This window comes from Pseudozyma hubeiensis (genome assembly GCF_000403515.1).
Source record: "Pseudozyma hubeiensis SY62 DNA, scaffold: PHS58, whole genome shotgun sequence".
Taxonomy (NCBI): domain Eukaryota; kingdom Fungi; phylum Basidiomycota; class Ustilaginomycetes; order Ustilaginales; family Ustilaginaceae; genus Pseudozyma; species Pseudozyma hubeiensis.
Genome location: NW_012133840.1, coordinates 39,922 through 66,459, shown reverse-complemented (window position 1 = coordinate 66,459; position 26,538 = coordinate 39,922). Strand labels below are relative to the sequence as shown.

General features: G+C 56.4%; 12 protein-coding genes across 12 annotated transcripts; 4 read left to right on the top strand and 8 right to left on the bottom strand.

The window, feature by feature from the left end:
* Positions 1–113: 113 nt before the first annotated feature.
* Positions 114–344, bottom strand: PHSY_006125 (hypothetical protein; the record flags this gene model as incomplete). Its single annotated transcript, XM_012336728.1, has 1 exon — positions 114–344. The coding sequence occupies one exon, from the start codon at positions 342–344 to the stop codon at positions 114–116; it is 231 nt and encodes a 76-aa protein (XP_012192118.1).
* Positions 345–727: 383 nt separating this feature from the next.
* PHSY_006124 (hypothetical protein) lies at positions 728–2,593 on the top strand (the record flags this gene model as incomplete). The annotated part of the gene is made up of 3 exons (XM_012336727.1): positions 728–1,032; positions 1,153–1,232; positions 1,314–2,593. 3 exons carry the CDS (start codon positions 728–730, stop codon positions 2,591–2,593), a joined length of 1,665 nt encoding a protein of 554 aa, XP_012192117.1.
* A 338-nt stretch (positions 2,594–2,931) lies between these two features.
* On the bottom strand, positions 2,932–4,890 carry PHSY_006123 (multidrug transporter; the record flags this gene model as incomplete). Its single annotated transcript, XM_012336726.1, has 1 exon — positions 2,932–4,890. The coding sequence occupies one exon, from the start codon at positions 4,888–4,890 to the stop codon at positions 2,932–2,934; it is 1,959 nt and encodes a 652-aa protein (XP_012192116.1).
* Positions 4,891–6,272: 1,382 nt separating this feature from the next.
* On the bottom strand, positions 6,273–9,222 carry PHSY_006122 (glyceraldehyde-3-phosphate dehydrogenase; the record flags this gene model as incomplete). Its single annotated transcript, XM_012336725.1, has 3 exons — positions 6,273–7,257; positions 8,829–8,901; positions 9,114–9,222. 3 exons carry the CDS (start codon positions 9,220–9,222, stop codon positions 6,273–6,275), a joined length of 1,167 nt encoding a protein of 388 aa, XP_012192115.1.
* A 173-nt stretch (positions 9,223–9,395) lies between these two features.
* Positions 9,396–10,799, top strand: PHSY_006121 (potential taurine catabolic dioxygenase; the record flags this gene model as incomplete). The annotated part of the gene is made up of 1 exon (XM_012336724.1): positions 9,396–10,799. One exon carries the CDS (start codon positions 9,396–9,398, stop codon positions 10,797–10,799), a length of 1,404 nt encoding a protein of 467 aa, XP_012192114.1.
* Positions 10,800–11,000: 201 nt separating this feature from the next.
* On the bottom strand, positions 11,001–15,635 carry PHSY_006120 (hypothetical protein; the record flags this gene model as incomplete). The annotated part of the gene is made up of 1 exon (XM_012336723.1): positions 11,001–15,635. The coding sequence occupies one exon, from the start codon at positions 15,633–15,635 to the stop codon at positions 11,001–11,003; it is 4,635 nt and encodes a 1,544-aa protein (XP_012192113.1).
* A 438-nt stretch (positions 15,636–16,073) lies between these two features.
* PHSY_006119 (hypothetical protein) lies at positions 16,074–16,451 on the bottom strand (the record flags this gene model as incomplete). Its single annotated transcript, XM_012336722.1, has 1 exon — positions 16,074–16,451. The coding sequence occupies one exon, from the start codon at positions 16,449–16,451 to the stop codon at positions 16,074–16,076; it is 378 nt and encodes a 125-aa protein (XP_012192112.1).
* Positions 16,452–17,537: 1,086 nt separating this feature from the next.
* On the top strand, positions 17,538–18,182 carry PHSY_006118 (hypothetical protein; the record flags this gene model as incomplete). The annotated part of the gene is made up of 1 exon (XM_012336721.1): positions 17,538–18,182. The coding sequence occupies one exon, from the start codon at positions 17,538–17,540 to the stop codon at positions 18,180–18,182; it is 645 nt and encodes a 214-aa protein (XP_012192111.1).
* A 406-nt stretch (positions 18,183–18,588) lies between these two features.
* Positions 18,589–19,776, bottom strand: PHSY_006117 (hypothetical protein; the record flags this gene model as incomplete). The annotated part of the gene is made up of 1 exon (XM_012336720.1): positions 18,589–19,776. The coding sequence occupies one exon, from the start codon at positions 19,774–19,776 to the stop codon at positions 18,589–18,591; it is 1,188 nt and encodes a 395-aa protein (XP_012192110.1).
* Positions 19,777–20,158: 382 nt separating this feature from the next.
* Positions 20,159–23,464, top strand: PHSY_006116 (hypothetical protein; the record flags this gene model as incomplete). Its single annotated transcript, XM_012336719.1, has 1 exon — positions 20,159–23,464. The coding sequence occupies one exon, from the start codon at positions 20,159–20,161 to the stop codon at positions 23,462–23,464; it is 3,306 nt and encodes a 1,101-aa protein (XP_012192109.1).
* A 138-nt stretch (positions 23,465–23,602) lies between these two features.
* On the bottom strand, positions 23,603–23,884 carry PHSY_006115 (hypothetical protein; the record flags this gene model as incomplete). The annotated part of the gene is made up of 1 exon (XM_012336718.1): positions 23,603–23,884. The coding sequence occupies one exon, from the start codon at positions 23,882–23,884 to the stop codon at positions 23,603–23,605; it is 282 nt and encodes a 93-aa protein (XP_012192108.1).
* Positions 23,885–24,180: 296 nt separating this feature from the next.
* Positions 24,181–26,013, bottom strand: PHSY_006114 (hypothetical protein; the record flags this gene model as incomplete). The annotated part of the gene is made up of 1 exon (XM_012336717.1): positions 24,181–26,013. One exon carries the CDS (start codon positions 26,011–26,013, stop codon positions 24,181–24,183), a length of 1,833 nt encoding a protein of 610 aa, XP_012192107.1.
* Between the last annotated feature and the right edge of the window lie 525 nt (positions 26,014–26,538).

Here is a 26,538-nt window from a genome sequence, read left to right as displayed (position 1 = left end):
CCAGCTTCTCTACAGTTGGGACCAAACGCCGTGACACTCCTGAAGGATGTAGCGATGTCTTGTATCTCAACGTCCCCGATGGCCGAAGCAGCCTGTTGTCAGTAGTAGTGCCCTCAGACCCGGCACGAGCTTCGAGGCAAATCTGTGCCGTGCCGCCTGACGTCCGTGGGAACGTTGTGCACCGGAGCATTTATGCATGCTTCCCGCGTCCGTCGGAGACTTGTCCCGCTGTCTTGATGCACTGATAGAAAGACTCTGTAGGAGAGCGTGTCCGACGAGCTAACGAGGACGAAGAGGGCGTCAGTGTGCCTTAGCTCGTCCGTACTCCGCTCAAGCATAGCCATTCAACGTCACAAAATTGCTCAGAATCCTGGCTCGCTCGTATCTCTGACTGTCTTCTTGCCAGCACCACGTTTCCTTTTACCATCTTAGTCAACGACACCACTGCGCCGTCTGCATCTTTCACACGGCCACAGAACAGTGCACGGCGCGATGAACACCTGATTGCCTCCGCCGATGTAACCGAGTTCTGTCTCTGAGGCCGAGCCAACTCGATAGGTGACCGCCTTCTCGCGCAGCCTCCCACCCAAACAAGGTCCATATAAGGATCACACGGCGGATCGTGCGCAGCCCCGTCCATCCCTCTTCCAAGCAGCTCTCCTCTATCTCAGTTGCAATCATGACGCCAACCACCAGTCCGCCATCCACAAACCTTCGCAAGCGTCCGATGGACAATGCTCAATCGCTCATCGCTCCTGGTCACACCGAAAAGCACGCCGATCTCTGCGCCCGCCTTCGTCAGAGGCAGGTTGCCGAAGTCGTCCAGGTCTCAGATCGTGGCTCTGCTGTGCAGAACTGGCTCACAGCCCTCATCTCGGACCTCTCTTATTACCTCTTCACGTGGCTGCCCAGAACCTGGTGGGTCACCCTGACCAGCTTGCCACAGCTTCTGTTGGACCCTATCGGCTTCTGGACCGCCCTTGTTTTCGCCTCTGTCACTACTGTTGTTCTCTTTGCCACTCTGATCTTCAGGTAGGTATGCGCCTCACGATCACGCTTTCGTTCTTTCCCCGCCCATAAAGTCTCAGGTCACCATGGTGAAAAGATGGCTGACAAGCAAGTTCTCCTTTATTCTCGCTGTCTGCCTCGTAGTGCCAGCTGGCGGCTCTCCTTCTTTCAGGTACGATGGCAAGCCATATCGGCCATAGCAGATGTTGGCCTCGGCAACTTCGGTGAGTCGGCTGAGCTGTGGCTTCATGCGATCGAAAGAGGGCTCCCGAAACTGACACAAGAGCCCTTCTCTCTACCTTCAGCGTATCCTCTTATCTTCGAGTTTGACGCCGATCCTCAGAATGAACTCATTCGCAATGCTGCCTTCAAGGCCATGTCGCATCCCGATGGTGCGGACGCCAAACCCTCCTCAGCCGAGGAGCGCAACTTTGACCTGGAGATCTCTAAGATTCTCATGATGATCTCTGCTCTAGTATACGAGCGCAATGTCGGTGCGTATCACAAAGCTGCCCGAGTCGCTCAGCGAGTCAAGCATCAGAAGAAGCAGGTTACCTGTGGCCGGGACGCCCTCACCCAGGCTGGAAGCGAAATTGGTAACCATCTCGGTCTTGCCGATAGCAAGATCCGACGCGTTGCCAACGAATGGGGGCTCAACTACGCCAGCATATCGGAACTTGCCACCAACACGTCCCCGCTCTGCGGTGCCTTCTGGCATCCTGACCACAATTTCATCATACTCGCGTTCAAGGGCACCAATCCGGTTGAGTTCAAGGAGTGGGCCATCGATTTCACCTTTGACTACACCGACGGCCGTGCTTGGCTCCCTGGCTTTTCCAAAGTCCATGCCGGCTTCTACAACCAGCTCTTCCCGCAAGATCTCAACCACGCTACAGGCGCTTTTCCCTACACCGAGATCCGCACTGCCATCAGCCAGATCGCCGAAGAGATTCGCATCACCTCCACCTCCCACTGCGACCACGTCAACCTGTTCGTCACCGGCCACAGTCTCGGAGCAGGTCTTGCGAGCCTGTTCTACGCGCGTGCTATCGCTTCGCCGAAGGATTTCGGCAAGACTGAGGAAGGATGCGATCGGATTCGCGTGCGCGATGCGTACTGCTTTGGAACTCCCATCGTCGGCGACCCCGACTGCGTTTCGGCCTTCAACCAGGTCTGCCACGAACGAGACCTCGACCGTCCGCAGGCGCTTTGGCGAGTCACCAGCCGTCGTGATGCTGTGGCTACGCTGCTACCGGATGCCGGCGACAACCATATGCTGCGTCACATTAGTCCTTTGAGTCAGCTTCACTTTGCACACATCGGTCAGGAAGTCCAGCTTAGCAACAATATCAACAAGGTCTACACGGGTCCTGGCACGTTGCTTCCGACACAGACCCCGGTCTACGTGGTCACGCACTTGGATGGAGACGGTGAGGGGCCCAATGTGTCGCTGCCTCTTATCTATCAGCTGCTCGAATACGTTCCAGTCGTACGTCGCTTGGTCGCGCATGTTCCATCGTCCTACTGGGATAGGCTCACCAAGGTGCACGCCGGAGGACCGATCGAATACGCCCGTACCCATTGACACCCTTCTGACCGGCACATGTATGACTTATGGCTATTCGCCGACTTGAATTCATGAGGTTGTTCAATTTACTTTTCGTTTGTTTCGAGGCCTCGCATTGCGTTGCATGTTCACATCTGCTGGCGATGATGATCTGAGCAAAGATTGTGAGCTTGAGGTTGGAGGCCGGACGAGAAGCGGAGATGCAGACGAGCGCGACTGTCACGGACGGCACAGACAAAGGGTCACGAGGGTCAGCAAGGGAGAAAGGCAGACTCGAATTGGCATTCCGCCGTTGTGCAAGAGATTACGAGAGTGTACAGTTTGAAAATGAAGTGTATACTAAGGTGCGGACGAATCTAGTTGGAGGAGTCTTGCTTCTTCTCGGTGTTCTGCTTCTGATCGTCTCCTCCTGCGCTTGGGTCGATTGCGTACTTGGACATAGATCGGAGCTTTGGACCGAACTTGTACAGCAAGAAAGGGATCGGACCCATCAGAATGGAGATGCAACCGATGAGGACGCAGCCCCAAGCGACGGGGAAGGCTGCAGGACCATTCTTTTGGAGGTTGTTGAACATAGCTCTTGCCACGAGAGGCAGAGCGGCACCGATGCTGGCTCGGAAGAAGTCGTTACCGGCATAGACGCTGGCGATGTATTCCGGGTAGCAGTCTCCGAGGTACGCGAGACCGGATTGGAAGAGCAAGAACGTTCCGACGGAGAAGAAGCTCGAGAGGATGATGGGGACGATCCAGTGGATAGAGGCGTTGGCTGTCCAGCCGAAACCGAACATGCAGATGGGAATCGCCCATGCGCCGAGGATGCCTGGCTCGAGCCACTTCTCCGGTGCCACCTTGCCGTCGTTCCGATCAAAGAGCGGGGCGTACGACCATCGATGCCAGAAGACGAAGGGAATGTAGGTCAAGATGGCACCAATGAAGATGCCAAGGAAGGCGAGACCGAGTTGGCCATAGTTGAAGCCGTAGGTTTGAACGAAGACGATGGGGAATGCTTCCAGCCAGATATACAGGATCCCGTACACCAAGCCGATGTGAAGGTTGATGCCGAGAACGATGGGCTCCCTGAACGAGAGCAGAAATGGTCGAACGAACGTCATCAGAGCGATCTCTTTACCCGTCAGGTGAGCTGAGAAGATCTCTCCCTTGGATCGCAGGTTCGGGTTACCCGTCGCCTTCCTCAACCTCTTTGCCCTCCTGTACAGGATGTTCGAACTTGACGTTTCCGGCAGTGTCAACACCAATACGACTAGGGCGAAGCCGGAAATGATCAGCAATGGCCAGATCGTCCATCTCCAGGTTTCGTAGCGCTGGACCGCCCAACCGCCGATCAAGGGACCAAGAACAGGCCCACATACAGCCGATAGTCCCCACACGCCGATGGCAAGGGGTCGGTTCCTCGGTCTGTAGAGATCTCCGATGCTGGCACCACCAGTGGCAAGAGGAGGGGAGCCGAACAGACCCGCCAAGAAGCGCAGAATCATGAACCCGGCAATGTTGCCGACGAGCGCCGTGGGGACTTGCAGGATGACAAAGATGAACAAGGTGAAGAGGTACGGTGCCGAACGACCGATGGCGGGGATCTCGCTGGCTGCCGAAAAGCCGATCATGGGTCCAATACCGTATCCAAGAACGAAGAGCGTCAAGCCAAGGGTTGCGGGAACAACACCGACTCCAAAGTAGCCGGCAAGGATTTCGACACCAGGGGTGTAGATGGCGGAACCCATGTAGACCGAGAAGGTGAGGAGGCAGAGGAGGAATGTGACGAAGGCTTTGCGTGGCATAGACCAATTTTGCGGGTTGTCGGGGTCGTGCTCGCCGTTCCAGTCGATCAGGTAGGGGTCGCTATCGTCCTCGAGCGAGTCGGGGGCCGTTTCGAGGTTCTCCTGCTTCTCGCCAGAATTCGAGTTGGACTGCTCCATCGCGGGTTTGACCGGCTTGGAAGGAGTGGCAGCACCGCTTCCAGTCGCAGCGACATGGGTGGTCTCGGATGCACTCGAAGCGGAAGATGAGGGAGACGCTGGTGCAGCAGCGGAACTGCTGTCGCGCTTGGCAGCCCGTTTCGTCTTGTAACCTGGCAGATATTCTTCCGGTGGAACAAAGTCGGCGCGCTCCTCGGGGTAGGGGAAAGTTTTGCCCTTGGAGAGCTTGTTGATCATGGACCCCCAAAAGGTATCCTGATACCAAGGCAAGGTGTACGGCCGAGCATGGTGCGGCTTAGGTCGGTGCGCTGGTGAGTTCGGGTCGGGTTGATGGTGCAGGTTGGGCGCGTTGCCGTGATCGTTGCCGTAGTCGACCAGCATCGTGAAGCGACTTTAGCTAAGAGGTTGGTGGATCACAGGTGGTGGAGCAGAAGACAGTGGTCCCTGTTTATATTGACAAGCAGGTGGTTCTACGATCAGCATACGAGGAAGCGTCTTGTTGTTCGCTTACGGATTGTCATCCACATTCAACGCAGATGCACGAAGCTGAGAGAGCACAAATGCACATCCACACGACCCGCGGGACGTCAAACGGAAGCAAAAAATTCTCCGACTCCTTGCAGCACAGTATCCGGAGGGACAGGCGAGGGCAAAGACGAGACCCTAAATTTACTGCTGACGGCGGAGGAAAAGGTACGTCACTCTGACCCGCACCGCGGCGGGTTGGTGTGGTAAGCACCTTCTGCGAAATTTGACAGCTGCGAAACTAGCGCGCATCAAATGAAATGCCGCCCCCCGCGGATCGCGGATTCCTGATTCATTCGATTTCCGGCGAGAAATGTTCCTGAAAAAACGTCATGACGTGAACACGTCGGTACGTCGGTCAAATGCTGAATTCTGCCCAAGCTCTGTCAATTGGATCAGCGGTTGCGCGCACACTCCGCGGCTCGGTCAATGCCCCAGCTTCCCGAGCCGTAAGAAAAGCGGGCCGCGGGATCAGTCGGTCTTGGCGTCTGCGATCTAGATGTATTCTGCTGGATGCAAAAGCTTCTGCGGTGACCGTCCGTGGATCTGTGGACCTGTGGAGAGGGAGCGATTTTTGCGAGTCCACGGCTGTACCGCGGCGCTTCGGTCAAGCGCAGATTTGTCCATTTCCTGACCCCAATTTTACGCTTTGATTTTTCTCCCTCGTCACTCCATCTCATTCGCGATTTTGGTGCCTTCGACTGGCTTGCCGCTGACACAGTAGAAGAGGGGTCAACATCGCAGCACGGGTGCAGGTCCACTCTATCTCCTTCAGGAGACAGAGACGCAGTCACTATTGTCCAAAATATCGGCTTACGATTGAAGTTTCCTCACCGACCCTGAGCACCTCTCCAAATAGTCATCATCTGTGCCCGCCACATTCACACCCTCGCACACAGCCTTGACATCGACAAGGTGCGAACGTTCATTCATGGTGTTCATTGGCTGTCATTGACAGATTGACATTACAACAAACCAGATCTTGTTTTGGACTCAACGCCTCACGTCCTCAAAGCCTTGAAGCACCTCTGCACACAAACAACAAAAGAGCACAGAAACAACCCATCGAAAGTAGCGTGTCAGTCCAAAGTCCGCACAAGTGTCGAGAGGAACGTCTTTTTCTTTTGTCATTGCAGCAATGCAGATACGATTTGCACATGGAAACGGCAAACCTGACGAGAGGAGAGCATGGAGGGTAAGAAGCAAACGTCCCTTCACGGGACAGATACTTTACTTACTTACGCGCTGTCCTTCTGAGCCATGAAGACGAGGAGGTCGAGGCATCGGTTCGAGTAACCCCACTCGTTGTCGTACCACGAGACGAGCTTGACAAAGTTGTTGTTGAGCGAGATACCGGCGGCAGCGTCAAAGATGGACGAGTGCGAGTTGCCGATGAAGTCCTGCGACACAACGGCGTCCTCAGTGTAGCCGAGGATGCCCTTCAGCTCGTTCTCCGAGGCGCGCTTGATCTCGGCCTTGATCTCGTCGTAGCTGGCGCCCTTCTCGAGGCGAGCGGTGAGGTCGACCACCGAGACGTTGGTGGTGGGCACACGGAAAGCCATACCGGTGAGCTTGCCGTTGAGCGAAGGGATGACCTTGCCCACAGCCTTGGCGGCACCGGTGGACGAGGGGATGATGTTGGCCGCGGCGGCACGGCCTCCACGCCAGTCCTTGGCCGAGGGGCCGTCGACGGTCTTCTGGGTGGCGGTGGTGGCGTGGACGGTGGTCATGAGACCCTCGACGATACCAAACTTGTCGTGGATGACCTTGGCGAGAGGAGCAAGGCAGTTGGTGGTGCACGAGGCGTTGGACACGACCTGAGCCTTGGGGTCGTAGGCGTCGAGGTTGACACCGCAGACGTACATGGGAGCGTCAGCCGAGGGGGCCGAGATGACGACCTTCTTGGCACCACCCTTGATGTGGGCCGAGGCCTTGTCAATGGTGGTGAAGACACCGGTGGACTCGACAACGTAGTGAGCGCCCGACGAACCCCAGGGGATGTTGGAGGGGTCCTTCTCGGCGAAGACGGCGATGGACTTGCCGTTGACAATGAGCTTGCCGTCCTTGGTGGAGATGTCGCCGTTGAAGACACCGTGGGTGGAGTCGTACTTGAGCATGTAGACCATGTACTCGAGGTCGATGAAGGGGTCGTTGATGGCAACGACGTTGGCGGTGTTGTGGACGACCGAGTTACGGAAGACGATACGTCCGATACGGCCGAAGCTGCACAGATCAAGAGCAAGAGACAATCAAGGTGATACAGGTCAGCATTGCGTTCTTTCGATTCCAAATTCTTCCATAGGTTGGAACTCTGCGCCGGAACCGCCCGGATCGGTTTTGCGCTGCGGAATCAACGAGAAGGACCGCAGATGCGAGGCAAGTCTCGCAGACTTCTCCGCTTTCATCTATATTCGGTGGGACTACCAACGGTACGGCAGAGACCTGAGTGGTACGTGATCTCGAAAGAAGACGTCCGCAGCTCTTTCCCCGTTTCGAATCGGGCGAGAACGCGAGGGAGCGCCAACAGAGGATGGAAAGGAGCGTGGATGCTTACCCGTTGATACCGATGTTGACCTGGGACATTGTGAGAATACGTTTTGGTGATTTCGAAACGGGAGGGAAGGATTCGATGATGGGGAAGAAGAAGAAGGATGATGACAGCGGACGACGATCTTTTGTTCCACAAGCTCAGTGCGGCACACTGGACGCTGACCGCCTCGCAACGACAGTCTTTACACACACAGTTTGCGGGATCAACATGCATCGCAGCGGGCCTCAGTAAGCCTGAACGCTCTTTCCGGCTGGTGAATAATAATCGATCCTGATTTTTGGACTTCGGCCAGTTGGACCGCGCAGCCAAAGGAAGCTCTTGGAAACAGCCGAAAACCTGATCTGAGCGTCGTAAATTGTCTTGTTGCTCTGTGCTTTGAAAATGTCGATCGGGCTGATGTATTCAACTCTCTGCAGTGGGTGAATACAAAATCCAGTCCATGTGGAGTTCAGCAGCACCCAGATCGCAGCTCTAGAATCTCTCCGCCTTATCTCAATCAGATCTCGCCGTTTCTTCGGTCAGTCTTTTTTTTTTTCTTGACTTCTTCCAGCCTATCAGCAAAATCTGATCTCTTGGTGATTGTTGAGCAGACTGCGCTTCGAGTCATTTGCTCTGAGCGACGGCCGAGAGAGTCTCGAGGAACGAGTCGGGCGAGAAGAACGTTTTGTCAGTGTGTCTACGACCCGCTAGACGGTGCAGTCAATACAAACTGTGGGTGCGGGCACGACAATACAAACTAGTCAGCGGCAGTGTAGCGTCACCGTGCTCTTCCGTTGACGAAGAAATCATCCGGTTCGACGGCTACTGCACACACGGATGCCCCTCTGGCGGGTGAAAGTGGAACGCAGCTGCGGGGCTGCTGTGCTGGGCAGGGTCTAAGAAGACTGGTGAGGGGAGTGCGGGGGCTTGCGGATGCGGAATACGCCAGAGTGTGAAAGGATCTTTCCGAGATCGTAGCGGAAGCGGAGCGCATTCACGGATCGCTGGTACTGCAGTCGCACCATCGCCTCAACAGCAGTGTAAAGAGGCAAGAGTCTCTTCTCATGCACGTCGTCTGTTGGACCCCTACGATCTGCGACCCTCTCTCTCATCAAGCCGGCTAGCCGTTATGACCGCCATGGAACAGCATGCACTTCGATATCCGGAGAGGTGCGGAAACCGCCGTAGTTCGAGGCGCGGAAGAAAGCGGCTTTGCAATCGAGTCTTTTTCCTCCGATAGTCAAAGACGGTCTAACACACATACCATGTTTTCCTCGTCATCGCTCGATACATTTGTCTCAAGCCGTCCCCGATCACGATAGCCGCCAGTCTTTTCCCTGTTGGACAGGTTGACCCGACAGCTCGGTTATGGCGTGCTTGTCCAAGTCGATGACTTCAACTTTGTACCCGCGCTGCCAAGTATCCATGCAATCGTTGCTCAGCTCTTCCCCTGCAAAGCACCGGTCAAGAGGCCGTCCAGCTCGTCATGGCGAGCTCGAAAAACCACCGTGAAGCAGAGCTTGTGTACATCGACCTCGCTGATCATCACCGTTTACGTTGTCGTGTGAGAAAAGGCATTCATAAGAAAGCTTCATGGAACGACCGAATAACCTCAACTTCGAGCTTGCACGATAAGTCGACGTCGGGTTCCGCGACATCGTGCTCTCTTCCCTACTGACTTCGTCCTGGGCACAGACCAACTACTCATCAGGCAATCACTCGTGCTTGAGACTTTCGCCTCGTCGCCACTTGCCGTACAAAAGCGGTCCATGTGATCCGTCTCTGGCGTCGCCCTCGACCTCACTTCTTCACACAGCTTGATCTTTTGACGATGGCGCCTGTCGCTGTAAGCAGCTCGCCAAATACAACGGACGCCCTTCGCTCGAAGGTGGTAGCCGCTTCGCCCGATGTCACCTTTGCTCCCGCCAGCGAACCATATCAACGTCGTCTGAAGCTCGTAGAGAGCGACCCAGGTGAGCTGGAGATCACCTTCCCTCTCGTGCTCAAGCCCGTTCGCAGCGCCGCAAACCTGACCGCGGCTCAGGTTGTCGAAGCAGCGAAATCATTTGCGCCCGCTCCGTCCGCCGAATACAAGCCTTCCAAGCTGCAACAGTTGATGGATGCACACGGTGGAGCAGTCCATTTCAAAGGCTTGCCCATTCAGGATGCCGATGAGTTTAGCAAGTTCATGCACGCTCTTGCCGGCACGCTACCGCCGAACGCAGGAGCTGGAGAACGAAACAACCTTCTCGTGCACCACGTCGACAAAGGACTCATGGTCATCCGTCACGCAATGGCTCCCAACGTAGCCACCGCGAACGAAGGTCCACCCCACCAGTCCATCGGCTCGCACAACGAATACGGTCTCTCGACCCACTACCCTTCCATCATCGCCTTCTGCTGTCTTTCGCCGCCAACGACAGGTGGACAGACACCGATCGTCAACAGTCTTGCGCTCTACGATCGGCTCAAGTCAACAGTACCCGGCTATATCGGAAAGATAGAGCGTCGAGGGTTGACGTTTGTCATCCACCACCCTGTTGCAAAGGTGCAAGGCAGCGTTCAGGGTAATAGCCTGTACAATGCCGATTCGTTTGGTCCGACGCCGGAAGCCAAAGTGGATTTGAAAAGTTTGAACGAGGAGCAGAAGCGAAAGCTGGTAGAGGAGAACGTCCTCGAGCTTGCGCGCGAAGGTGGATGGTCTGACTCACACGCTGGTGGTGGAGATGCGACAGAAGAAGGGGAAGGAGGAAAGTTGGGAGCGTGGCATGAAAGAGGCTTCTCATGGACATGGCTCCCCGATGGATCGATCAACGTCTTCCAGCGTGTCCCCGGAATTCGCATCCACCCGACACTTCAGAAACCTGCCTACTTCAACAACGTCGGCAACCGCTACGCCTACTCCAAGGAACACGGATGTCTGCAACCACCGCACTACTCGGAGGAGAAGAAAGACTTTTTCCCTCCACCATCTTTCCCCCTTCTCCTCGACCGAGAAGGTGGAGCTGCTTCAGACCAGGAAGACGAAAGCATCCCTCTCGAGTGGCTCGAAGAAGCCCATCGATGGACCGAACGACTGCAAGCCCACGTCGAATGGGAGCAAGGCGACGTGTTGGTGATCGACAACCTTGCAGTCCAGCACGCCAGAACACCCTGGACCGGCCCCCGAAAGCTCGTCGCAAGCCTCTGGGACCAGCGGTCGTATCTCGACAAGAACGTGCCCATTCGCACATGATTCCAATTCAAGTTTCGCGATATCAATTCTGCTGAGAACCTCCGTGTGATCAATGATGCATTGCTGTGTGGAACGATGATGATGCCAGGATGAAGATTAAGTGTCTGGAGATCGAGTCTGTGATGTGACATGAGTGATAACAAGATTATCGAAACTTCCTTTTGAATACAATGCTTTGCGTGCGTATGCCACGAGGGCGGATCAAGAGAAGAAGTACAGAGAGCCCTTGATCTCGTTGACGTCGAACGATCCTTTAGCCGGAATGGCGGGCAGGATGTCCGCAAGGTCGACGAACTTGGCCTTGAACTTGGTCTCCCACTCGAGATCCTTATCCTTTTGAGACTTACGTGCGCCCCTCTTCTTGGTCGCTTTCGCCGGTGCTGCTTCCGCGTCCGCTCCCTCTTCGCCTGCTTCGGATTCCTCGGCCAAATCGGCTTCATTCGCATCGGCAGCGACATCGTCCAAAGCCTCGGCTGCCTCAGCCTCGAGATCCTTCTTGCTCGGCTTGCCGAGAGTGACATCGCCTATCTCGCCTTGCAGCTTAGCCAGCTGCTCCTCGGGCATGGCAAGAAGTGCATCCGACGGCGAGGTCGAGTCGGAGCTGCTGGCGACGTCCTGCGGCTCGTCCTTGTTGGCCTTCGCCGAGCGCCCTCTTCTACGAGTGGCCGTCTGAAGCGAAACCACGGGTACCTTGTATCCTGCATAGCGCTGGAGGAACTCTTCGCGCAACCGATGCAGGATGTCCTGCGAATGGAGGCGCACGAACGTCTCGCGGATCATGTCAGACATGGTGTCGATGTCGGCAGCGTGCGTCCAGTACGAGTCGTGTACCGAAGCGAACGTGAGGCCGGCAGCGTGACACTCGAGCGCGGTGAGGATCATGTGGGTAGCATCGAGACTGTGGATGAAGTTAGGTGGGAAGGCAGACGCCTGTTTGGCAGGCGAAACTTCCGAGTTGGACAGGGGATCGTGGATGAAGACGGTCTGCATGGCGGTCGAGACTTGCTTCTTCTTGCTCTTGCGGTAAGGCTGGACCACGGGCAAACCGAGTGCAGTGGTCCAGATGACCGACGTCATTTGCTCCTTTACAATACGGTCAGCCTTGGCCGGGTCACGCGCGAACCCATGGACGTCGGCACGCTTCAAGCTGCTCTCGCTGGGCTGGTAGGGTCGCGTCGCTTCCTCGACTCTCTGCGCTGGGATCGACTTCGCGATCACCTTGGCAGAGAAGCTCAACCAGTCCTGGATCTTTTGCGCACCTGAGAACAGGTTGCCGATACACGACATGATGACCTTGGCGAGGTAGCTGGCGGCAGCAAAGAGGTCCTCTGCGGGAACGTCTCCTCGGTCGGCGAGCTGTCGCATGACCTGGTTCTTGGCACCGATGAAGGTGACACCGTACACGGTTGTCATGACGGTCTGCTTGACCACCTTTCGCGTCACCTTGCCTTGGAGAATGCCAGCGAGGCGCTCGCCCTTGGCCGCCTCTTCGTCGAGCGCCTTGATGACCAGGTCAGCGACTCCCGAGTAGACATCGGCGGGTCGCTCTCCCCGCGAGAGGTTGACCTGCTTGGCGCCGGCCAAATCACCTCCGAGCGCGGCGTAGTGCTGCAGACCGTTACAGGTGCCATCCTGGTGCACCGGCAGGCACGATCCATACGCTTCGGGTCCCTCTGGATGCTCCAGGGCTGCCTTGAGCTCCATGCAGGCAGAAAGACACTGCCAAGGGTCGTCGGCCTTGAGCCACCAACGATTGCCGTCTAGCGGTCGCTCGACGCTGTCCCGAATGTCTGCCTCGTGGTCGATGGCAAACTGCTCTCGCTCGGCAAAGCTGGCCTTGTCGTAACCGAACACGTTGGAAATGTGGATCCTCAACCAACGCAGACCCGCCTTACCGAGAGGCTTGCTGTCGGCGAACAGCAACAATCCACGACAAAGGTCGTTGCCGATGTGATTGAGATGCGGTGGCATCGGGTAGGCGCGGCCACGGAAGTCCATGTTGTGAGGGAAGTAGAAGCGTTCTCCGAGATAAGCTCGAGCGATCTCGAGCTTGTAGTTGACGTCGCAGCGCTGCGAGTGGTTCGAGGCACGTTGCTGATTCCACTGCTTAAGTCGTTGCAAGTACACGGAACGAGCCTTGATATCATGGTCGTAGTTGTCGGGCTTCTGCGGTTCCTGCGCCTCCATCTGGACGGGCGGCATGTCGGCAATGTCCTTGCCCGAGTTCCACACCTCGGTCATCACGTCGAAGATGGGTTTGTTGATCTTCCACGAGGTGTTGCCGAGCACGTCCAGCGCTGCGAGGACAGTGTCGAGATCGCCGTTGTCCGAGGCGGCCCGCAGGTAGGAGCCCTGCTCGGCGCTGTCCTTGAACCGCATGGCGCTCTGACGCACCGAATAGTATCCTCCCGAGTCGTGCGAGGTCCACGGCTTCGGCGGAACGAGCATGGGAAGGTGACGCGGATGGAGCGTCTCCTGGATCGAGTCCTTGTCGAGGCGCTTGGCGATGACCTCGTTAAGCTTGATGACGCCGAGCTTCTTGCCGCCGAGGTATTGATAGGTCGAATAGAAGGCGGGCTGGTCCTCTTCCCACAGGACGCCATCGCGGTCGGTGGCTTTGCGATTGACAGTAGCCACGTGCATAAGGTGCTGTACCAGGTAGCTGCCGACGCGCGCTCGGATGGTCTGGGTCCATCTGGGGATGGACGAGAGGACGCCTTCGTCCTCCTGCTGCTTCTGCCATGCTTTGATCTCGCGACGAGCTGCCAAGTCGATCAAGCCACGCTTGCGGAGGGTGGTCTGCGCGGTGTGAGCGTTCTGGAAGATCTTGGGGTTCTTGCGGACAACCTCCGAGTGATACTCCATCTCGATGGCACGGCCGACCTGCAACAGGGCACGCGTCGTCTTCATGCCATCTGACACTCCGCCGTTGCCACTCATGCGCATGAGTTCGAGGATGGTGATGAGCGCAAGCTTCGAGGCGGGCAGGAGACGGAGGAATGGGAGGATCTGCTGTTCCATAGGCAGCATGGCCTTCTTGTCGTGCTTGCTGTGGCTGACATCTTGGTCGAGGCGCTCTAGGTCTTCCTTCAACGTCACTTGAAGCTTGTTGTACCAGTCCCACATCCACCTCTGGAGCGGCTTGGATTGCAAAGCACCGGTGGTCTGCAGTCCGAGCTCCTCGAGCTTCTCGGCGGAATGCTCGAGACGCTTCCGGGCAGCCTCGAGAGCGCTGTGTTCGAGCCACTTTTGACGCTCGTAGGGGTCGGTGATGTTGCGCCGCGCCTCCTGCACGATGGAGAGGTTCTCTTTCAGCGAGGCGAGGTTGAATGGCATTTCACCGGCTTTATTCTCGGGATCCTTACCCAGACGGCTGGCCTTGGAGGTGGTCTTGACAGGCAGCAGCTCGGGAACGTCGGCGAACAAATCCTCGTGCGCAGCAGTGTCGGTGCTCTGCGCCTCGGACAGAACTCTGCGACCTTCGAGGATGCTTTGCGCGGTCTCGAGCTCCTTGAGAATATCGCTCTCACCCATCTGGTTGGCGACGTTGGTCAAGCTGCGCAGCACGAGATCGGCATCTGCTTCGCCCTCACGCGATTGGTCGACGCTGTTGGAGCCCAACGGTCCGTGGACGTCGAGGTCCTCGGCCTTTTCGGGGTTGAAGACGGACGAAGTCAGGATGCTATCGAGTCCGTACTCTGCGCGCTTGATGGAGAGAACGAGGTCGTCGAGGGCTGGTGCCGAGGATGGATATCGTCCTGAGCGCTGCAGAGCTACAATGCCTCGCGCCATGGTGGCAAAGGTGGCCGCGTTGGGTTTGGGATCGGGCGAAGGTGGTTGGTCGTTCTGTGCCGGAGCCGCCGAGGCTTCCATATCGCGCCACAGCTGCCAGGCACGGGTGAGCCATTCTGCTGTACCGTCCAAAGACTCGGCTTGGTAGGCTTTGCGGAAGTAGGCCTGCAGCATGGAATTGTAAGTCCAGATCTCGATGGGAGACTGGTACTGGCCAAGCTCACCGAGATCCTGGTGCCGATCGTTCTGATCGATGATGCCCTGTACAAGACGCTTGCGAAGCTCCCACAACTCACGCGAGCGGGTGGTGGCCTGACTTCGAAGATCGGAGAACACCTTGTGTGCACGGCTGATGAGGCCGGTGCCAAGACACGCCTTGAGGATGCTGACGAACTCGACGGCCCTTGATGCTGGGTAGAAGTTTTCGTCGGTGCTGCTCATGGTGAGGCCAGACAGGTCGCCAAAGGAGAGACCCGTCATGCGGCCGTCCAAGAAGGCAGTTGTGCTGGCGACAGGAGTCTCGCTATTTCGCTTCGGTGAGTATCCCTTGCGCAAAAGATGAGAGCGTTCTGTCACGTCAGGTGGCAATGGGGTCGGTAAGCGTGTGAGAGGCGAGCCAGTCGCAAAGGCGTAGGGCATGAACCGTGAGCGTCGATCATTGCGCTGCGAAGATGCTGAGGAGGGCGAAGATGCTGCTGTTGCTGATGATGATGCGGAGGATGATGCGCCTGGGGATGAAGCGTCGGCGTCGTGTTGCTGATGCTGGGATGATATTGAAGATGACGGAACGGATGCATGCTGGTCGTGTTGATCGCGATGTGGCTCAGCAGCCGGACTCGCCTGGCTTCGAGGACCTTTTGTGCTGAAGGATAATGCCGAGATGGCCCCGAAGCGATAGGAAGACGAGGAAGGTGCCCGTGGCGATATTGTCGCGGCGGGATGCGTCCGTCTTGGGATCGACCGTGATAGTAATGATGAGGAGGAAGACGACGCAACGGTGGCCACCGATGATCTGCGAACGAGCGCAGCCTGCTTTGCGAGCATCTTGATGTGGTTCAAGAAGGCGAAAGACTGCGAGCCACAACGAGAAAGCCGGCGGTGCGAAGCTAGGTTTACCGTTCGGAGCAGCCGCTGAGAAGATGTGCTCGGATCGTGATGCGAGACGACGGGGGCTTCCGTGGATGGGTGAGCCGCTGGCGAATGCCTTCTCTGTTACCGTCTGCGTGGCTTGGAGGGTTCGCTTTCGTGGGAATGAGCGGGTGATCCGGGAGTGGTTGGATGGACGAGCGAGGAGAGGAGCTGAGGTCAAGGTGAGGAGCAGGAACTTCCAAATTCCCATCCATTGCTCGGCAACCAGGCTTTGCTAACTAAAATCTCGATGCCACACGACCCGAACGAACCCTTCTCGCGAGGCTTTACGCTGTCTGCAACTGCAAATTTTTCGGACAAGAACAACGCCTCCACAGCTCAGTTTTTCTTTTCTCAACTTTGTAGGCAAAAAAGTTTGGAAACTTTGTTCCGGGCTGCAACCAGGTTGGAATCCGAAATCTTTTTCTTTTTCCGTCGTCCTTCAAGGGAGGCGTTGGATCGGGCCGATAGCTTGGATTCTTCAGAAGACGATGAGATGGTCGCATCGGGATGCCTCCACACGGCGCTGCAGCCTGCCACGGCGTCGGCTTGTGCCCCCTCCCGCTTCATCGTGATGCTGGGTAGTGAGTGCTGCAGATGACGCTGGTGGGCTGTGCAGCATCGGCGTCGAGAGGCCAACTCGGAAGGCCGACTTCTCTCTCTCTCTCCATCCTGATGCGTCCTGCTGGCACTACCATGCTGGCAGTCGATGCTTTCTGGCTCACTATACATGGAATGGGTCGCGGGTCGAGGCAACAGAAGAACAGCGAGGCAAGCTTCTCGGGTTCAGGACCGGATCAGCCACAACTACGCATCGTCTCGGCAGCCTTTGTCCGCTTCTGGAGATCTCATGCGCCAGATCGACATTGCTTGCCGGGCGCGAGGAAGTGTCTCGAGATGAGCTCTAAAATGACGAGCAGTGGGAGACCCTTGACCAAAGGAAACAACGATGCCATGTGCGCATGCAGCACAGCCCTTCACGATGTTTCGGCACAGCAACGAGTGTGTGCCAGATCGCCGAGTTGCGCGGATCCACCGCCGAGGACCAAATTTGAGGTCAAAAGTCCTCGCCGCTCAAGCCTCGAAAGCGCGTACGACACGCTGTAGGTGTGCTCGTGGCCGGCACTTCCGATCAAAGCATGTCAATCGGAGCCTTTTGTTGCCGAGAATTCTTGTCTGTGGGCGTTCGAGCTTGGCTCTTGATGTTATAGAATAATGATTTATTCGCTGTGGCTCGTTGGCTTGTGCCTCGAGGGTTGAAATTTCAGGAAACAGGCCATTTGGGGCGGCTACTTACTGCATGGAAAAAGAAGTGGAGCCCAAGGAAGGCGCGTGCGGTCGAGGCTGAAAGCGGTGAGCAGCTGAATCCCGTTGGACGATTTCGACCCGCATCTTCCTGAAAGACCTCTGCTTCATCTCTCTTTTCTTCTTCCATCTGGGCCTTGACCTCTACCCACCACGCCGACCACCTACAATCCATCGCTTCGGCCGACTACGACACGTCATCGCTTCTATATCGAGCAAAGGTCAGAGTTCACTACAGCGACGTGAGACAACCCGCCAACTAGACTCGAAGCCAATCAACACTCCGCACGCCCCGCTCTGACGACGGCGAACAATCGCCCTGCACGATCGTCCTTGAATCCGGCATAGAGGACAAACACCGGCTCAGCAAGAACTCCTTGCATTCCGATCCGTATCAACTGCAGGCCTCGACGACCAATTTAGTAGTCGGAAGCGGGCTGGCATTGCTACTCACCGATCCTTGTAGATCGCGTCAACCTCGATCAACGCCATCGACACAGACACCCCGCCGACATGCCGCCGGCAGCGATCCGCAGAAAACTCGTCATCGTAGGCGACGGTGCCTGCGGAAAGACGAGTCTGCTTTGCGTGTTTGCGATTGGCGAATTCCCTCAAGAATACGAACCAACCATCTTTGAAAACTACGTCGCCGAAATCCGACTCGATGGCAAACCCGTTCAGCTGGCGTTGTGGGACACGGCAGGTCAAGAGGAGTACGAGCGACTGCGACCGCTCTCGTATTCGCAAGCGCATGTCATCTTGATTGCATTTGCCATCGACACACCCGACTCACTGGAAAACGTGCAGGTCAAGTGGATGGAGGAGGTGCGTCAAATATGCGGACCCTCGGTACCGGTGCTGTTGGTAGGATGCAAGAAGGATCTGCGCGAGGATGCCATCGCAAAAGGGAAGCCGGTGCAGGGACACTTTGTCGAGAGGCAGCAGGCCAAGCAGGTAGCAGCACAGATCGGTGCGCGGTCGTACCACGAATGCTCGTCGCTCAACAACCAGGGTGTCGACGCCGTCTTTGAAGCGGCTACGCGCGCTGCGATGCTGGTGCGCAATACAGGCGCTTCGTCAGGAGGCGCCATCTCGCAGAGCAAGACCAAAGAGGCATTACACAACGACGCTGGTTCGTGCAAGTGTGTCATCCTCTAGAAAGGAAAGAAAACCACGGCTGCATCAAGCCGCTCCTCTACTTCCCGTCTTGTCGTCGATCCCAGTGCTTTGTTGTTTTTCTTGTTGTTCATCGTACTGTCGTCCTTCCATGCATGTCGTTCTTCAATCCCCTGTGTACTATTGTAGCGGCGCATCCGCACGTCGTTCTCATTTCTCTCACGTTTCAATAAACTTTTTGTAACTGCATTCTGCTTGTCCATCGGATTGGAAATAGTGCCCCTCCTTGTGGCGCGGAACAGTAGGGGAGAAGACGAACCCTTGACCGCGACATGAACATCCTTAGCACACAACAACAACAACAAGAAGGGTTCTGTAAGGGGATATCGTACTTATGGTTTGATATTTTTCGTATTGCAGGTGAGCATGGGTGACACGGAGAAGCCGCCTAGGCCGAGATGAAGAGCTCAGGGGTTTGGTTCTTGACGTATTCGCTGACCTCCTGCACCTTTGTGCACCAGTTGTTGAGTCGCGTCTGCAGCGCCTGGATCTGTCGGTGGTCCAAGACTCTTGGTTGCACCCAGGTGATCCTCGCCAGCTGCTCGACCTGATCCAAGGTTCCGCGGATGAGTTTGAGGCTGAGCGCCTTCATCACCAAATGCTCGACCTCGTCGACGGGCAACTTGGTCTCGGCGGCGATGGTGGCAAAGCCAATGGTGCGGTCGTCAGCGGAACGCCTGAAGACGCTTTCGATGAGCGACATGAGGCAGATCTTTTGTCGCAGGAAGGGCAGGTTCTCGGCCAAGATGGGTTCTTTACCCAGGTGCGGGGTCAGTGCCTCGAAGCGACCGATGTCACCGGCGTTGAAAGCGAAGAGGAGCTCAGAGAGCCAGGCGTGCTGCTGGCTCATGCCGAGCGATGCGAGGATCGGGTGGAGGAGCAGCTCGCCAAAGTTGTAGATGGTATCTCCGAGCAGCGCCGAGATGCTCAGATCATGCGCACGCTGCACGCGAGCTTCGTCGGTGAGATCGACGTCGACGTTGACGCAGGCGAGGTAGAGCAACGAGTTCTTGTAGTAGTTGGCGTACTCGGCTTTCGCCTTGTAGAAATCACCGCAGACGCGGTAGAAGCTTGCGTGCACGGCCGTCTCGACCGCATCGAATCCATCCAAGATCTTCCCACATTTGTCCATGGCCACCTTTGTGCCGTCGGCGTCTCCGAGCAACAGCTTAAAGTGGGCGGCCTCCATGAGAGCGTAGACGTACGCATCTTGCGAATCGGGCGAGTCTACTTTTGTGGCGAGCTGTTCGAGGAATTTGAGCGCCTCGGCTGGATCTGGATATTGCCGTGCTACCTTGACACCGATGGCAGCGAGCTGCAGCTGGTTGATCTTGGAGGAGAAGCGGCTAACAAACTTGTCGTACAGCTCGATCTGGATTGGTGGCGTCTGCGAGTCGGGGTGGTTGAGGAACTCTTCGATGGTCAATGTGAGCTGGTACCACAACTTTCGATCGTGAAGCTGTTGCAGCTTGGGGTAGTATGGCTTGAGAGATGCGGGCGTTGATGAGGACGCCGCAGCATGCTCGAGATAGCGCTCGTCGACATTGTCCACATCCATCCCTGCTGAAGAAGCCATATTTGCGGTGATATCTATGCAGCGTCTGCAGAGTAATTAGGTCTTGAGCGCAGATTGAAGATGGTGATTCACGCTTTGTTGTTGTGCTCGAGATGTGGCCAAGCTGGTGCAGAGCGAGAAGAGGAAGCGGTGGTGATGACGGACGACGGTGATGCTGGAACGGGAAGGTGTTGGTCTAAACGTCCTTTGCGCCTTCAATACGCGTATATTTCGATCACCTCCACTTTGGACTGCTAGTTAGCTATGGTCTAACAATTCGACTAGATTCATTGCATTGCCGGCCTTTTCGCCGACTTCAGGGTCCTCGTTGCCACTCGAGACACCACCATCAGCTTGCCTTCTGCTTGATCACCTGTGTCGGCCCAGCAACACGTCGTACACGATGCCGTCACCGAAGGAGCGAGCTGATGCTTCGAATGCTGGCGACAAAGGCTCTGGGCACGTGGTGCTACAGCCATCCAATGCATCGAGCCGCCGCAGAGGTCGTGCGGGTCGACAGTTCTTCGTTGTAGTAGCGGTCGCCTCACTCATGTTGAGCGTATATTCGCTAGCGACATCAAAGAGCCACCTGCACATCCTGTCATCTCAACTCACATCGCTGCCTTCGCGCTATGCTATTTGCTCAGCCGAACACCGCGGTGAACTCGATCTCTCCCCCACAACCCATACGGCAACTTCGATCTACACGGGAGACGAGCAGCGTTTCGCTGACCAACAAGGCTTCACGCAGTGCGTCGCAGTGGAAGACGGTGTGATCATCGACGTCGGAAGCGAGCAAGATGTGCTGTCAAAATTCTGCGGCCTTCATGAGCCACACACTAGTTCCGGCTCTGCCAGCAAACATCAATGGCGTGGCCCGCGCAGCAACAAAGCAGCACGACTCAATCGCCATGCCAAGGGCAGGAAAGGAGGCGTACTGCGAAGGAAGGACAAATGTGTCGTACGAAGACTCAGAAATGGTCAGGCACTCTTTCCTGGCTTTCACGATGCGCACGGCCACATTCTCGACTATGGCTGGTCTCGCACCGTCGCCAATCTCGTTGGATCTACCAGTGTTCGCGACGTCATCGATAGGTTGGAAGCCTACGTTCGGTCTAGGCCTGATCTCATGGCATTCGCTCTCGCGAACGAGGCCAAGGCTGCTGCGAACGAACCGTCGGTACCCTGGATCGAGGGGATAGGATGGGACCAAACCAAATGGACACCCTCCGAATTTCCGACCGCCGCCGATCTTGACCGCTCAACGCTACTGCAGCGTTTCCCTATCGTCCTCCGCCGTATCGACGTGCATGCGTTGTGGCTCAGTGGGAAGGGTCTCGACAAGGTCGTGAGCGGTGCCAAAGGATTTCCGACATCGCCGAAAGATGATCACAAAGTGCAAGGGGGGCTCGTCATCCGTGGGCCTGACGACAAACCCACGGGCGTGCTCATCGACAACGCCATGAATTTTGCCTATCAGGTGATCCCAGAATGGCCCGACGAAAAACGCAAGATCTTCCTCGATGCGGCCACAGAAGGTCTTCTCCGCGTCGGCATCACTGCCGTTGGCGACGCAGCGACTGATCTCAAAGCCGCTGCCTTCTACAAGAGGATGGACGCAGAGGGCCAGCTACGCTTCCGCATATATTCGATGCTCGCTTGTCCTCCTGATGAGAGGCGATGTGCGCATCGGATCGAGCAAGTCGAGCCAGCGAGCGGACTCGCAAATACCACTGAAGGCAGACAGGGCATGTTCACGTTGCGTGCGGTCAAGCTGTTCAACGACGGTGCGCTTGGCTCGTGGGGATCTGCAATGTGGGAAGACTACGCGGACAAGCCTGGAGAGCGAGGTCTTTTGCTCATACCAGAGCAGGAGCTACCCTCGTTGGTCGATTACTGGATGGAGAGAGGCTGGCAGGTCTGTACGCACGCCATCGGCGATCGAGCCAACACGCTCACGCTCGATGCATACGAACAGTATCTCGGCTCGCATCCTGGCGTCGATCGACAATCGCTCAGACCCAGAGTCGAACATGCTCAGCTGATGAAGCCATCCGACATCGATCGTTTCGCGTCGCTCGGAATCATCGCTTCGATGCAGCCGACCCACTGTACCTCTGACATGGGCTACGTCGAGTCTCGTATTGGCGCGGCGCGCGCATCGAACGGCGCTTACGCCTGGAAGTCGCTCCTGGCTGCTAATGCGAGTCTTCCACTCGGCTCCGACTTTCCCGTCGAGCTGCCTGATCCGCTACACGGAATCTACTCCGCTATCACGCGTCTCGACCCCCACGGCGATTCTCCGCACGGCTCGGATGGCTGGTTTCCCCACGAAAAGCTCACACGACGGGAAGCGCTCAGAGGGTTCACACAGAACGCTGCATTTGCACAATTCGAAGAGGACGTCGCCGGGAGCATAGAGGTTGGCAAGAGGGCGGACTTCACTTTGCTGGATCGAAACATTCTGGACGAAGACAAGGTTAGCCCGGCGATGCTGAGGAACGCAAAGGTGGATGCAACCATTGTCCGCGGCAAAGTTGCTTTTGATCGATATGCTGCTGCTGATGCGGGCGTGACATCGAGACAGCCGAGGGCAGGCGGCTTCGCTGATCACATAGCGCAGCGTATCCAAAAGCTAGGTGCTTTGATCTCTACCCGATTTTTCGGACTGTCGGTTGACTCTACATCGACGCTCTGGGCTACACTCCTCCTCGGCGGCCTCTTCCTGCTGCTCCGTTCGAACGAGAAGGAAGCGTACGAAAGCCTATCGTGCCTTGCCCTCAACACGCAACCTCCAACTACCGCCTGGATGAACATGGGTTTCTGGACTCCGCAACTTGCCCGCTCGCAGCTCGACTTTCCGCTAGCATGTCAGACGCTCGCTCAGGAGCTGTACACTGCAGCGCGGGTCAGGCCTGGGATGAAAGTGCTGGACGTCGGTTGCGGAGCTGGTCAATCGACGCTGTTCCTGCTGGAAGAGTACAAGCCAAAAGTGTTGCACGCGGTGACGAGCTTGCCGCAGGAAGCTGCATTTGCCGCTCAGCGACTCCAGTGGCGTTTGCAATCCGGCGACAACAAGAACGTTGAGGACACGCAGGTCAAAGTTTGGGGAGAGGATGTCCTCGAGTGGCTGCGAAGCGGGAAAGGAGACGGCGAAAAGTACGATGTGATCCTCGCGCTCGACTGCGCGTTCCATTTCAGCGATCGAGCAGAGTATATCCGGTTGGCGACCAAGAGGTTGAACGCGGGAGGTCGGCTCGCATTTGTCGACTTGCTGTCCGCATATCCTGCGCCTTCTACCACGTCGTCGATGAACTTGGAGCTCGGTGGCCCACCGTACCCCAAGGAGGCACCTTCGCTGATGCAACGACTCAAGCACAGTTTTACGTGCACTTTGGCTTCGACCAAGCCGGCTAACCTTTGGCCCGTCGATCGCTACTTTGACATCCTCCGCAAAGAAGGTGGCTTCGATGACAAGAACATTCGAATGCGTGACATTAGCACATCTGTTTTCCCTGGCTTTGCTCGCTTCTTGCGGTCGTTCGCAACGGAGGGAGCAGCATGGAGAGGTGGCGGGTGGCCGATGCGTAAAGGTCTCGGAGCGTTCAGCAGTGTCGTCCAGGGTTGGAGCGAGGAAGGCGGATTGGTGCGGATGTTTATCATTGTTGCGCAGAAGGATGGCGAGGAAGAGGCGAGAGGGTCTTCTTGATCGCAATGCGCTTGCTTGTGAATGATTTTCGTCCGAAACGTCATCGATGTTCGTGCAGAGCTTGACTGTGCAGTGCATTCATAGTCTGAGCAACTGAAAGGAAACCGACAATGATCGTAACGCGAGCTTGAATCCCGATCAAGGCGCCTGACTCGCTCTCAAGCTCTCCATCCTAGCATTGTTGCGCTTCGCCAGCAGTCTGAGCGATCTTGCCTTCTCAATCTCGCTCATATTCTGCCAGTTCGCTATTCTCGAAATGGTGCCGTCCGAGTTGACGATCATGGGTCCCAGGTGGTCGAGCTTGATGACGTTGTTTGGCTCGGACGAGGCGGGCACATCAGAGGGCGCAGGGAGTCCGAGGGGCGTCGCAGACTGTGCTGTCTGACTCTTCGTGTCGGTCGTATCGTTTGTGTTGGCCATGGTGCTGACGAAGGAACAGAGGCTGGGAGGTCGATGAGTGAGAGATGGTGTTCGTAAGTGGAGAAGAGGACGAATGCAAACGGCGACTTTACCGGCGGATTTTCTGGCACGGAAAACAAGGGTCCAGGCCGAAGCTTGTCGTTGCTAGAAGCTTCGCTCTCACTCCGTGTGTCTGATTGACTAGTCACAGGAACGCTCTCACTCAGCACATGCGTAATCTCTCACAATAGCTTCGAAGCGGCACAATGCTGACTCTGCTGTGCGTAGAAGTGGATGGACTATGCTGAAATTGATGGTCAATGCTGGATCTCGCCCTTTGCTTGAGCTTCAGCCACCTTTGCCAGAATGTGAACCTGGTCGGCGACCTTTTTGAGTGTGGCTAATACGCGACCGTTGCCGCTCGTGAAGCTGTACTCGTGATAATCCAGCCCGTGCTGTTTGGCAAAGGGAACGACGAAGCGGTCGCGCACCTCGCGCAGATTGTGGCGTGGGATGCGTGGGAACAGGTGGTGGGAGACCTGCATGTGCAGTCCGCCGTGGATGAAGTCGAGCCAGGGTGGGCAATCGACGTCCATGGTGGTGCGGATCTGGCGCGATGCGAAGCTCTCGCTCAGGCCGAGATCATCGCAAGACTGTGCAAAGTGGGAGAGCACGATCTGAACGTGCAACGGTGATGTGACAATGTGCGAAATGAGAAGGTAGGCGATGCGGACGGGCCACGAGGGAAGAGAGCCGAGCAGACCGTAGCCGTACCAGGTCCAGAAGGTGAGCAACCCAACCAGCTCGAGCGCCCACCAGCGGTCACGACGTGCCTTTGTAGCGAGGAAGCCGTATGAGTTCGCGTAGAGGTTGAAGCGTCCGAATGCCATGACAATGTAGTAGAGCTTGTGCTGATGCTTGAGCAGAAAGCGGCTCGGCGCGTCGAACTCGAGCACACGACGGTAGTAGGAGGACCACAGCCCCAAAGGCTTGGATGGACTGGAGGAGGATGAAGATGCTTGAATGCTTTGGTTGCTGTTGACGATGGTAGTCTGGCCAGCCAAGACAAATTGAGGCGAGATGGCGAAGAAGGGCATGTGCTGAATGTCGGGATCGTGTTCTGGATGGTTGGTGACCAGATGATGCACATCGTGGTTGTCGCACCACCAGCCGATACTCAGACCTCCGATGAAGTCGGCGATCGTGGTACCGATGATGCGGTCCCATTGCCAAGAATGCGTGATGCCGCTGTGTCCCGAATCATGCGCTGAAAACGTGAGCTGGTGCCAGAACAGCCCAAGGAAGAGGCTCGAGAGCAGAAATGAGGTGGTGGACGCATTCCAGCTCGATATCGGGTCAGCCGCCGAACGCTCTGATTGCAACTGCGATCGACCGCGCGACCAGAATGCATAGGCGACAGAGGCGAGCAGCACGTATCGCGCCATTTCGCGTGCATATCCGATGGGATGCAGGTCGTAGAGGCCAGAGTCTTTGACCTGCTGATGCAAGCGTTGGTAGGCTTGTGAGATCTTGTGCTCTCGGATGGGATCGACCGAGTCGGGATCAGGCGGTGGTTCCAATAGGTCGACTGGCAGAGGGAAGGATTCGGGTCGTTCCACGAAGAGGGTCGAAGATGCCAAGGTCTTGGTCGAAGATGGTCTTGACGCTGCTGAAATATTTGCATGACGAGAAGCATCACGCTTCGAGTCATTGGACACGATGCTTTCAACGACGGCTTCGTCGGAGCTATCCGAAGAAGCATATGGCTCTTGGCTTGCTCGACTGGAGTTCGAGACGGACGTTGATGGCGTGTTGCGGTGGCGCCACATGCCAACTTGAGCATGAGGATGGTCGAGCTTGCCCTTGCGATAGCCCAGCTGTACCGGTGGCACCAGTGGTCGGTAGTTGTGCCAATCTGCCTCATCCAGATGGGCGATGACGAATCTGGACATGAGGCGTGAGATGGTGTCGTCCGAATGATATGCTTCGATCTCATCGGTTGCATCGCGGCCGACAAAGTGTAGAATGGCGAGCTCGCCACCAGGATGTCTTGCAAGCCATCGGTCCAGCTTGTAGATCTTTCGTCGATGCAACACCAGCGTCTCTCCTTGTGCGATGCGCTCAGCCAGCTGTGCGCGAGACAAAGTCATTCGTGAATATGCTGGACGCTCGGACCCGTCGAGAAGGGCTGGCGCAGATGCGAGTGCGCGCGTGCCTACGTCGGTGACCATCCTCAAGGTTTGCTGATGGCGGACAGCTCACTCCGTGTCGAGTAGGATGATGAGGATCGCAATGCAAAGAAAGGGTCCTCGCCACAATCTCGAATGTAAGTAGTTACACTTGCCACTTCTGCTCTGTCTCGGTGAGCCCCCACACAAAGACACGCACTCTCTCGCTGTGCTGTGCCGCGTCCGCTTTCTGAACGGGTTCCTGCCGAAAAAGAAAAAGAAAAAGAAATATAAAGCTTTTTTAAACTCTCTAGAAGCCAACTCTCTTGCGCCGCACATCTGCACTCCGGCCACGTTGCGAAATCACCCTTCCTTTCTCAAAAATCAATTCCATCGGGGCACAGGCCAAGTGACGCGGGTGCAAGCTTCGATCTACTTTAGCCTCCGCACGTCCTTCCAACTCGACTCTACCTATTATTCCCTCCAGTCACGCTCTCGGCACATCAT